Genomic DNA, 12574 nt, shown 5'->3' with positions numbered 1-12574 from the left:
ATGGTCTCGTGTATTTGCATGGTCTCGTGTATTTGCATGGTCTCGTGTATTTGCATGGTCTCGTGTATTTGCATGGTCTCTTGTATTTGCATGGTCTCGTGTATATGCATGGTCTCGTGTATTTGCATGGTCTCGTGTATTTGCATGGTCTCGTGTATTTGCATGGTCTCGTGTATTTGCATGGTCTCGTGCATCCGCGGACTAATTTCTCAGGATGACAATGCACATTCGCCCGGGGATTAGCGCGACCTATAGCCTACGACGCTTCCCAGCGAGCTTCTGATCTGCAGTCTGTCGCTATCTGGCTGAAGTCCACGCAGTTATAGCGCCCAGTTTGGCGCCATTTATGGCACAGGCTTACAATGGACGCATGCCCACCTCTCCCTCTCTCCCTCTCTTTCCCTCTCTCTTTCTCCCTCTCTCCCTCTCTTTCCCTCTCTCTCTCGCTCTCTAACACACACATTTAGATGTTGTCTTTCTCTAACTGAGTTATTAATTAAGTAGAGATACATTTTCTGCCCCCAAGAAATACAAACTATTTTCGGGTGAATAAAATGTATCAATTTCTGTGTGATTTTTGGACATAGGCTATTTGAGGTTGCCATCCTATAATCGAAAGGTCAAATGGGTAGTGTGGACAGTATAATGAATTAATTCAATTACATTTGCAACTAAATATTGCTTCGTAATATCATGATTACATTGATATTGGTGTGACTAACAATAAATTCAGGTAGGTTCGTTTCATAAGCTCTGAAATATAATATTATTACAAAACCCATCAGTCATTCATCTTCAATAATGTCTTGGAACGTCACATTATCACTGAAAAACCTTATGCATTGATTTCTATATTCGGCAAACACGGAAAACAATGGAGGCTCTTTAATTCCATTTTATTCAACGTTATGTCGTTTATAAAACAATCCCATTACCAGATACAAATTTGAAAGAAGGTGAAAAAAACAGAAGCGCACTATACCCCCACGAATACTTCATTGAATAATACAATAATTACATAATTGGTGTGTGCCAAATATACATTTCAAATTAAGGCAGCCTGTTCATATAAACGAAATTATTACGTGAGAATTTTCCATAAAGAGATGTTAATAATTTGCCTAACATTATTGTTATAAAAGTATTCGATTTCTAAAGAGCTAAAATAAGCTTTATGCCAATAGGCCAATATTTTAAAGATGAGAATTCAGGAAATAAAGTAGACTAAAATTCTCTCCATAGTTGCATATGAATAGACAAAATATTAACATGTAAACAATAGTCCTCGGTAACAAATCGAATGTGCCCACTATATACAAAAATGTGCATTGATTTGTTGCAAGAAATAAGAAAGATAGCGTGTTCAGTTCCAATATCAGTAATGTGTGTAGGCCTACATTGATTTATTTGTCACAAGGCATAGGCTATAACTTGAACAACGAGATAGGCTATAACCTGAATAACGAGATTCATTCCAATGTAATTTTCAGATGAATTTTAAACATGTTATAAATACAAAAGGGTTAATGTTCCCCCTTTCAAACATCTATTCAGTGACACGTGTATTTCATATTTTATAAATAGGATAACTGTACATTCTTCGATTCATATTTCACTTGATAATTAACACAACGTTTGACACTGTAGAAAACACACAATATGTGAACATTTATTTACATATGTCTACCATCCATAGACAAATGATATCTAGATAAATAAATCCAGATTAAATAACTTACAAATAAATACAAGCCTGGCTTGGAACAATTTATGCAACACTTGAGGCAATGAAAACGTATAGGAATTGTCTGAAGCGTCTTCTAATAGCTCATTTGTTCCAGTTGACTGGTGCCCTACTGACCTGCACGTTTAGTGGGTCATAATAGAGTTGTCTCAGACTGCATGGAGTTCTTTATTGCATACTGTAGTTCCCTTCGCCTTTTATTGCTGTCTTATTTAAGACGTTGCATCACTAGGCCGAACTCCACCATGTCACATTACCCTTTGGATTAATACAATTAGGAATAGAGCATATTCAGCATAAGTATAGTTTGGTATACTACTTTAATGTGTAAGGGCATCAACAAATTATTTCCAAAAAGAATGTTCTTGCATAACAATTTGTGAATAAACATAGCCTATCCATGTGTGTCACTTATCCTACTTCTTGACTCTTACAGGAGATGTAGTGGGCCTATTAACTGAACGCTATTTGACAATCTCTCAGACCTCTGTTTGTTTCCGTTGTTTCCGTTGCCTGCATGGTGTGTTTTCTCTAAAATGATCCCACTACAAAACGTATTTACCCTCAGGACAATTAACATTCAATTACAATGAATAAGTGACTATACATCAGATGGCCCACACCACAACCAACCCCCTGGGCACAGACGTCAATTCAACTTCTAATCCACGTTGGTTCAACGTAATTTCGTTGAAATGACATGGACACAACGTTGATTCAACCAGTGTTTGCCCAGTGGGAAGTGCACAAAATGGGCCAAGTTGTCAATTATACATGTGTGGGTTCTGTATTTTAGCCTAATTAGGCTACTCCACTATAAGCTGGTCACATTTCACTTTTCTCTTATCAATTATGAAAGGGCGTGTTTAGTTCCTCCTGCATTGGGTAGAACTGGCTGCGGAGGTGGATGTCATAGGGGACATGGATATCCCGGATGTCAGAGGACCCCCGTGACATTGAGTTCTGACCGAGGGAGTTGCGACCCGCCACCGCTGCGCAGTACCGCATACCGTAATGACAGCTCTTTCCATAGTCCGCTGGCTCCTCGTGCTTTAGGGAGAATATCCCGTTAAAGTTGATTGGAGGGCTCAGAGCACCACTGTCGAATTGAGGGCTCGAACATTCTGGGGACGTGCTCTCGTAGAAGGACTCGTAGGCACTGCAGTAGGAGCTAAATGGTCTGAAAGGTTTGGCGCTGTCCATGGTGCTGCTGCCGTGGCCTGAAGACGCTACAGCCTCGGTGGAACTGTGATAAGGCGCAGGGTACATAGCGTCGAACGGGGACCTACCAGTGAAAGATGTCTCTCCGTTGTGGTCCGTGATGACATTTCTGGCATTGAGCTGGAGACAGCCCGCCACTAAGTTGGTGGTTGGCTGAGACAGTCCCTTGCAGAGCGCCTGGACAAATGCCAATAGGTCTGGTCTCTTGCCGGTGCTGAGGATCTCCGACAGCGCCCAGATGTAGTTCTTGGCCAGTCGGAGAGTCTCAATCTTGGACAGCTTCTGCGTCTTGGAGTAGCAGGGCACGACTTTGCGCAGGCAGTCCAGCGCGTCGTTCAGCCCGTGCATCCTGCTCCGCTCGCGCGCGTTGGCCTCCTGGCGCCGAATTTTCACCCTGTCCACGCGCCCCTTGGTCATCTTCTTTTTACGTGGGCCTCTCCTCCTTCCTGGTAAACCGTCCACGTCCTCGTCTTCTTGGCCTAGCTCCTCTCTCTCGTCCTCATCCCTTTCCGACTCTAACTCATCCTCCGTGGTTTTGATGTGGCTCTGGGAGATGGTATCGGCTGCTTTTAGGAAAGGTTCTTGTTTACTGACCTTGATCTCGCGCACGCAGTCTAGAGGGAAGTTGGCCCCAAACTGGGTCCCGGTCCCTGGCCTCATTGCTGGCTCATCAAACGGTAAGGTCAACATCGTTCTTCAGCGTGACAGAGGGAAGATACGGCAGATTAGTCCGATGTTATCCGTGATTTTATCATTAGACATTTATTAACATTCTTAGCATTATATTTTACCCATGGCCTTATCTGGACAAATTGACATCCAACCGAATTGAATATTATAGGCTAAAATCATTCAATTTTCTTGAAATATATCTATAAAGGTCTATGTCATATAGATGGTATGCATGTGTATGACTTTAGTAAACATCTTTACATGATTAGCCTATTACTGATAATAATCCAATGATAAGGACAGTAGCCTAGACACCATACCATTAATTCATTAATTAATTCATTCATTCAACTGAGCATCCTTTTAAACCCCAATTATAAACTATCATTTTGTTAGATACTTTGATTTCAATTCAATTTCCATCCCACAACATGACACCACTGCATTATTTTTTTCCCCACACTCAGTCTACATGCATGTTTTCCCTCACCTGGATCCTGTGTCAAACAGTGCACATCTTCTCAATAGCCTTCCAGGTAGCTTTACGCGCCAGCACCTTTTTGTTATCGCGATGGGAGATAGCACCAGAGTGGTCCTACTCTCCTTCTTCTCCTTGTCTTTTTTTCTCTCTCTCTGTCTGTCTGTCTCTCTCTCTCTCTCTTCCCCTCTCTCTCTCTCTCTCTCTCTCCCCCTCTCTCTCTCTCTCTTTGAGAAATGACACCGATGCCAACCGCCAGAGCTGGTACCCATGCCATCTGCTGATGACGTCACCTGGCAGCGTTGGCCACGTGGTGTGGTCTCGAGGGACTGTTGAATTTCTCCCTGATCATCTGGCATGCTTCTTGCTTCTGGGAAACATCGCAAAGCTTCCCTATAGCTGCTTTAGGAACGGGAGGAAACCAGTAGGGACCTCACACAAAGAACAGATAATACAACAGATGCATGTAAATTCCAAAGAATAGATGTATTCAATGTGAATATCCATGTTCTGTCTCTGGGCATGGTAATGTGTGGATTACAAATGATAAAAGCAAGGCAATTACGGGGGAAATTAAGGATGTAGTTTTAAGCAATTGTATTGAATTCAATGTTGATGACATGCTATGTTGAAGGTGCATAAAACATTACATGAAATGCATACAAGCCAGAAATACCCACTTCAGAAGTTGCTTAGGTTACACAAATGAGTGACAGCTAGAGTGACGTGATTGATAGCTCCTGTCTTTTGGGTCATGTTGTCAAGGGCGTTTGCCAATTGGCTGAGTTTGCACCGATCAGGAGATTCCCAAGGCCTCTCCTAAATGTAGACTTTTTGGGAGAGGAGTGTCATAAAAATAATAACCTGCGATTAGCTAGCATTAATATGCACTAACAGCGGTTATGGATGTGTTGAGTAATGCAGCTTCATAGCAATAGGCCCCCAGAGGCCAATCATACTAGTGTGCCTCATTCCATAGTTGCACACAACATCTTTCAATATGAACCGTTTATTGTTACCGTAGAGTAAACTCAATTTGTTATACGATAACTGAGAATGGAGGGTTGATTGAGATCAAAGGTTTTTTGAGTTTAGTTTAGTTTATTCATTTCGTCCGTTTAACAAAAACAAGCACACATAACACTTGAAGTAGCCATACATGAGTAAAATCGTCGAGGATAATCCACAGTAACGTCTTGAACTGATTTCCACTGTGGTCCTCGAGACAAGTGTTTACATTCACTAGTATTTACATTCTGGATTTAGGGGAAACATGAACATTTGAGTGGTGGCATGTGTGCATCTCTGGTTGGTGGTTAAATGTGGTTGACTAGATGTTTCATGCTTGATTGGTATATATCAGTCCATGCTCATGTATATGAGTTGACAATATGAATAGAATGTCTTTATTGAACCAGATGACCAAGCATTAACACTTTTGTTCCTTGTCTGGTGATTTGGGGTTAATCTGGGAGGTGGCTTGTATATCTGCTTGTATTCTTCTGTTAATTTGAAGGACATGACTCCCATGCATTCAAATACCAGTTAGGGGACTGGGCTGCCTCCATAGCTGCTTTAGTCCTATCAGATATGATGAACAAGCCACTCATTCGCTAATCTCTTGTGAAAGATGAAAACATTAAACTGATACGTCTGTTGGTGGTCTGTGGAAAATGAGGGTTATGAGGACAAATTTCACTGGTGCCAATCAACTCAGAGACAGCAAGGAAGCCACATGCTTCTACCTAATAACATTTTTATACTCGTTAAAGAGCATCGCAGATTCACTAGTATTTACATTCGGGATTTAGGGGAAAAAACTAACATTTGAGTGGGTGGCATCTCTGGTTGGTGGTTGACTAGATGTTTCATGCTTGATTGGTATGTATCAGCCCATGCTCATGTTTATGAGTCTGCACGCACACACACACGCACACACACACACACACACGCACACACACACACCTCCATCTCAGCCTGCCCACCTCGCCCCCCTCTATAGATGCCTCAGCTGGCGACAAGCTTTCCGGTCCAGTACACACACCAACATCTGATGAGTCAAACTTCCCATTTCAGACTAATCACTTGACTGCACTAATTGCAAATGCAAATATGCAAATTTATATTAATTAATTACTCTGTTAATTAGTTCTCTGGTCTTTTTGGGCCATAAATCATTGTGCAGGAGAAGGGAGAGAGACTAGACCCATCCCATTTCACATAAAACATTTAATACACACCCCAGCTCCGAAATAGTGCACGTGCTTACTTACATTTAAAAAATATATATATATATAAAAAGACGCTTGCTCACTACTGTTGTAAAGAAGAAGAATTAAATTAAGGGGTTGTGATTAAAAAACATTTTATAAAAAGGGAACATATCATCCTTTGTATTTATACCATGCTTGGTGTAGAATGTCATCCTGCGTTTTAATTATTACATATTTAAGACAGACAGGGTGCAAACAAAGAATGTCATTGAGGTCTCTAATAGCATCAAAGGTATTATTGGTGTCTCTCTTACTGACTGTCTGTTTTATGTTGATATCAATACTTTAAATATTTAAATGATCAATTGCAATCTAATACAAAAAGCTTGGATACCAAATGTAAAAGGCCCAGCCCTGGAAAAGGGAAGACTTTTCACACTTTCATTTCAGAGCTTTAGTTCGCTTAAAGAGTTTGTTTCTATATCCCCTGTGTGAAAATATTAATTTACTTCTGTCTCAGGTTGAAAACTTGGATAAAAAATAAACAGAAGTGTTGACATACAAAGGTACCCAGGTGTAAGACACATAGCCTGTTAATGGTATGTAAATATGGAGCTGTGAATAATTCATTAATGTTTTAGAAATCAGAATGCTAATTGGTTACCTTGGTGGGAAGCTCTGGTGCAATGGGAACTGTTTCAAAGAAATGTGTGTTTTACTCTATTTGACCAACATTTTTAACATTGTAACCTAATAGTTTGCTGATTATTTGTTGTTAATCTTAATAGTAAGGGGTGGAATTGGTGAAGTACTACGATCATAATCTAACATTCTACTTTAGGCTTTTATAGAATGAGCTAATTTCCTGTCTACTGAGGTATTTTCATAAATTCATACTCTATTTGACCCCATGTCATTTAGAGTGCAAACAACTTTTGATGCATATAACATTTATTTTTCTTCATAACCTTTCTGTGTTATGCCAGATATTAGGAGGGATTCAGAGGTTTGACTTCCAATAATTTATGAAAATGAAGTATTGTTCAGTTCCAGCAGGGTTGATGTGTCAAATTATTTTACATTTTGTTGTTGAATTCAGCCAACGATGTCACCAAGGGATTGAGACCGGGGAGGAGCAGAGGGTGAGTGGATGCCAGCTATGTTGATTTGAGTGTTGTTAATATCTTTGCCGTGCCAGAATTGGAGATCAGGCCAGGGTTTTCTTCGCTCCAGCCCTTTGGCTGTTAGTTCACCTGAATTCCTGCAGGATGCATGTTGTGTGAACATCCCTGAGCCACCCTACATCTTACCTCTGGTGGTTATTGCTGTGGGGAGACTGGTTGGCAGAGACTGAGTCTGGGGACCCGGGGAGGGGGAGGGGGGTTTGGCAAGGGATCTGGCTACCTCCATTGCCTCCTACAGTCTCCATACCACTTAACTCCCCTGTCTCCCCCCGTCTCCTCTTGCCTCCCCTGCCCCCCTCTATTTCCTCCTGTCTCCCCCTGCCTCCAGTACCTTCCCCTTTTATAACTCTATAATGAAATTCTACACTGTTTGCCATGGGGCAGGGATGTTTTTTTTGCTGTTTTATAGCTAATTTCCTGAAATTCTACAAATGTTGCTATCTAGAGCCTTCCAGACTTCCAGGGGGGCCCCAACCCTGGAGTTCGGGGGGCCCAGGACACATGCGCTGCGTGCCTGTTCGGTAATCCGGTCCTGCCTACATGCAGCCCCCTGCCACTCCCTGTCTCCCCCTGCCACCCTTCCCATCTCCATCTACCCCAGTTTACCTCCCCTTGTCACCCTACCCACCTCCCCCTGTCTCCCCTGCCTCCTCCAGGTCTCTCTTGACTAACCTGGTAAAATGAAGTTTAAATAAATAATCTCTCCACCTGCCTGAGGCAGCTCTCTAGCCAATTGTTCCCTGCAGGCGATGCCCAGTCCAGATTAGGGAACCTTGCCTCCTCAGGCTCTGGCTCTGGCTCTGGAGCTTGGAAGGTTTGTTCTTAGTTAAGCTGCTTGACTATTCATGAAGACAGGACAGCTTCTGAATATGAGTCTATCACTGGCACAGGTATACCAGTGGACTTTCTCACAACAAATAAACAACAATAGATGGATAGACTTGGTTCTTGGTGCCAAGATTAGATAGACTAATACTTTATTGATCCCTAAAGGAAAATCCATATTCATAAGTGGAGGTATAGACAGGTTTATATTATTGACGAACACAGCATCCTCAGAGGTGAGTCACATCACCTGCCATTATTATTCATAATATGAGGTGGGTGGTTGGTTGGTGGAAAGGGCATCACAATGAAGGTTGTTATTTTGTGGCGTGAAACTTGGACTTCTGCCCAGTTTCTCAGATGATGAAAATCACCTTCATGTGTCCCCGCTGGCAGGTGTAAACAAATGAACAAATTGCAACCTTTGAAATAGAAAGTGAATATAGTTTGAGCCTAGTGATTACCTCTCCAACGGAGGTGTTGGCTTCCTCTGTGTAAGACATGTGCCAGGATTCAGGAATGACACTTCCTATTTCACAAATCTGTCACTCACCGTGCAACACCTTTGACATTTGAAATGTAATTTCTATTCATTTAATGAGTGTTAAGTACATGTTCTGTCACTGACAATTAGATACAAGTTTGATTGGAGGAGAAGAAGCATTTCAATTGTACTCAAAGTAAGCATAGATATTACCAGATATGGACTATTTCAGCACATTTAGTTTAATAAATCAAATAGAACACTGACAGTACTTGTTATGCAGGTGAATGAGGACCCAAAAACGACTTTACAGAAACAGAGTTTATTCCAAGTCAAACCAGGAATACAGAAACCCTCTAGACAGTAGAGGGGAACAAACTGAAGATGCGACCACAGACTGCAGGTCGCTTCGGGAAGGCGCAGGCCGTAGCTGATCAAGACACCTGCTCACACGCAGCATCTGAAGAAGGCAAAAAACATGACAGGACGGAACGAGGACAAGAACAGCGAACATCAAACGAGGATCCGACAAGGACAGAAGCGGAAAACAGAGGGAGAAATAGGGACTCTAATCAGAGGGCAAAATAGGGGACAGGTGTGAAAAGAGTAAATGAGGTAGTTAGGAGAATGAGGAACAGCTGGGAGCAGGAACGGAACGATAGAGAGAGAGAGCGAGAGAGGGAGAGAGGGAGGGGGAGAGAGGGATAGAAAGAGGGAAAGAACCTAATAAGACCAGCAGAGGGAAACGAATAGAAGGGAAGCACAGAGACAAGACATGATAACCAATGACAAAACATGACAGTACCCCCCCACTCACCGAGCGCCTCCTGGCACACTCGAGGAGGAACCCTGGCGGCAACGGAGGAAATCATCAATCAACGAACGGTCCAGCACGTCCCGAGATGGAACCCAACTCCTCTCCTCAGGACCGTAACCCTCCCAATCCACTAAGTACTGGTGACCACGTCCCCGAGAACGCATGTCCATGATCTTCCGTACCTTGTAAATAGGTGCGCCCTCGACAAGGACGGACGGGGGGGGGGGAAGACGAACGGGGCGCGAAGAAAAGGCTTGACACAGGAGACAGACATGGAAGACAGGGTGGACGCGACGAAGATGTCGCGGAAGAAGCAGTCGCACAGCGACAGGATTGACGACCTGCGAGACACGGAACGGACCAATGAACCACGGAGTCAACTTGCGAGAAGCTGTCGTAAGGGGAAGGTTACGAGTGGAAAGCCACACTCTCTGACCGCGACAATACCTAGGACTCTTAATCCTACGTTTATTGGCGGCTCTCACAGTCTGCGCCCTGTAACGGCAAAGTGCAGACCTGACCCTCCTCCAGGTGCGCTCACAACGTTGGACAAAAGCCTGAGCGGAGGGAACGCTGGACTCGGCGAGCTGGGACGAGAACAGAGGAGGCTGGTACCCAAGACTACTCTGAAACGGAGATAGCCCGGTAGCAGACGAAGGAAGCGAGTTGTGAGCGTATTCTGCCCAGGGGAGCTGTTCTGCCCAAGACGCAGGGTTTCGAAAAGAAAGGCTGCATAATATGCGACCAATCGTCTGATTGGCCCTTTCTGCTTGACCGTTAGACTGGGGATGAAAACCGGAAGAGAGACTGACGGAAGCACCAATCAAACGACAGAACTCCCTCCAAAACTGTGACGTGAATTGCGGGCCTCTGTCTGAAACGGCGTCTAACGGGAGGCCATGAATTCTGAACACATTCTCAATGATGATTTGTGCCGTCTCCTTAGCGGAAGGAAGCTTAGCGAGGGGAATGAAATGTGCCGCCTTAGAGAACCTATCGACAACCGTAAGAATCACAGTCTTCCCCGCAGACGAAGGCAGACCGGTAATAAAGTCTAAGGCGATGTGAGACCATGGTCGAGAAGGAATGGGAAGCGGTCTGAGACGACCGGCAGGAGGAGAGTTACCTGACTTAGTCTGCGCGCAGTCCGAACAAGCAGCCACGAAACGGCGCGTGTCACGCTCCTGAGTAGGCCACCAAAACCGCTGGCGAATAGAAGCAAGCGTACCCCGAACGCCGGGGTGGCCCGCTAACTTGGCAGAGCGGGGTTTCTTTTTGTTAAGAAGAAGGACGGTACTCTGCGCCCTGCGTGGATTATCGAGGGCTGAATGACATAACGGGGTTATCTTTGTCATCAGCCGAGATTCTGCAGGGAGCCAGGTCTTTACTAAGTTGGACCTTGGACCTGCATGATCTCGCCAATGCGCAGCTGTTTTCAGGCATTAGTTAATGAGGGACATGCTGAACTGTCTATCTTGACGAAGTGCCCACTGAAGAACAGCCAGACGAGTAGAGACAGGAACGAAAAGAAGGTTACTAGGACAAGCGCGCGGCGACGCAGTGTGAGTGAGTGCTTGCTTTACCTGTCTCTCAATTCCCCAGACAGTCAACCCGACAACACGCCCTTCAGGGAGAATCCCCTCGGGGTCGGTAGAAGCCACAGAAGAACTAAAGATACGGGATAAGGCATCAGGCTTGGTGTTCTTATTACCCGTGCGATAAGAAATCATGAACTCGAAACGAGCGAAAAACAACGCCCAACGAGCTTGACGTGCATTAAGTCGTTTGGCAGAACGGATGTACTCAAGGTTCTTATGGTCAGTCCAAACGACAAAGGAACGGTTTCGCTGTTCCCCCTCCAACCACTGTCGCCATTCGCCTAGGGCTAAGCGGATGGTGAGCAGTTCGCGGTTACCCACATCATAGTTGCGTTCCGATGGCGACAGGCGATGAGAAAAATAAGCGCAAGGATGGACCTTATCGTCAGAATGGACGGGTCCTCTGGACAGTTCAAGGGAGTTCGTCTCGTCACCGTTGCCGATTTCCTGTGCCGCCAGAGATAGAATGGCTCCCACGCCCACCTCTGAAGCGTCAACCTCGACAATGAATTGTTTAGTGACGTCAGGAGTAACAAGGATAGGAGCGGATGTATTATCAAAACGCTTCTTGAGGAGATCAAAAGCTTCCTGGGCGGAACCGGACCACTTAAAGCACGTCTTGACAGAAGTAAGAGCTTCCTTTGTGAGAGGGGCAGCAACTTGACCGAAATTACGAATGAAACGCCGATAGAAATTAGCGAAACCTAGAAAGCGCTGCAACTCGACACGTGACCTTGGAACGGGCCAATCACTGACAGCCTGGACCTTAGCGGGATCCATCTGAATGCCTTCAGCGGAAATAACAGAACCGAGAAATGTGACAGAGGAGACATGAAAGGCGCACTTCTCAGCCTTCACGTAGAGACAATTCTCTAAAAGGCGCTGGAGTACACGTCGAACATGCTGAACATGAATCTCGAGTGACGGTGAAAAAATCAGGATATCGTCAAGGTAGACGAAAACAAAGATGTTCAGCATGTCTCTCAGTACATCATTAACTAATGCCTGAAAGACAGCTGGAGCATTAGCGAGACCGAACGGCAGAACCTGGTATTCAAAATGCCCTAACGGAGTGTTAAACGCCGTTTTCCACTCGTCCCCCTCTCTGATGCGCACGAGATGGTAAGCGTTACGAAGGTCCAACTTAGTAAAGAACCTGGCTCCCTGCAGAATTTCGAAGGCTGACGACATAAGGGGAAGCGGATAACGATTCTTAACCGTTATGTCATTCAGCCCTCGATAATCCACGCAGGGGCGCAGAGTACCGTCCTTCTTCTTAACAAAAAAACCACGCTCCGGCTTTTTGGTGGGGAGAGGAAGAAGGCACCACGGTACCGG

General features: G+C 44.5%; 1 protein-coding gene across 1 annotated transcript; it reads right to left on the bottom strand.

Moving 5' to 3' along the window:
• Positions 1-939: 939 nt before the first annotated feature.
• Positions 940-4281, bottom strand: neurod6a (neuronal differentiation 6a). The gene is made up of 2 exons (XM_046290778.1): positions 4128-4281; positions 940-3659 (listed from the first exon to the last, which is right to left on the bottom strand). Exon 2 carries the CDS (start codon positions 3653-3655, stop codon positions 2591-2593), a length of 1065 nt encoding a protein of 354 aa, XP_046146734.1. The 5' UTR covers positions 3656-3659; positions 4128-4281; the 3' UTR covers positions 940-2590.
• Between the last annotated feature and the right edge of the window lie 8293 nt (positions 4282-12574).

This window comes from Oncorhynchus gorbuscha, linkage group LG12 (assembly GCF_021184085.1).
Source record: "Oncorhynchus gorbuscha isolate QuinsamMale2020 ecotype Even-year linkage group LG12, OgorEven_v1.0, whole genome shotgun sequence".
Classification (NCBI taxonomy): domain Eukaryota; kingdom Metazoa; phylum Chordata; class Actinopteri; order Salmoniformes; family Salmonidae; genus Oncorhynchus; species Oncorhynchus gorbuscha.
This window is presented reverse-complemented; position numbering and strand designations above follow the sequence as displayed.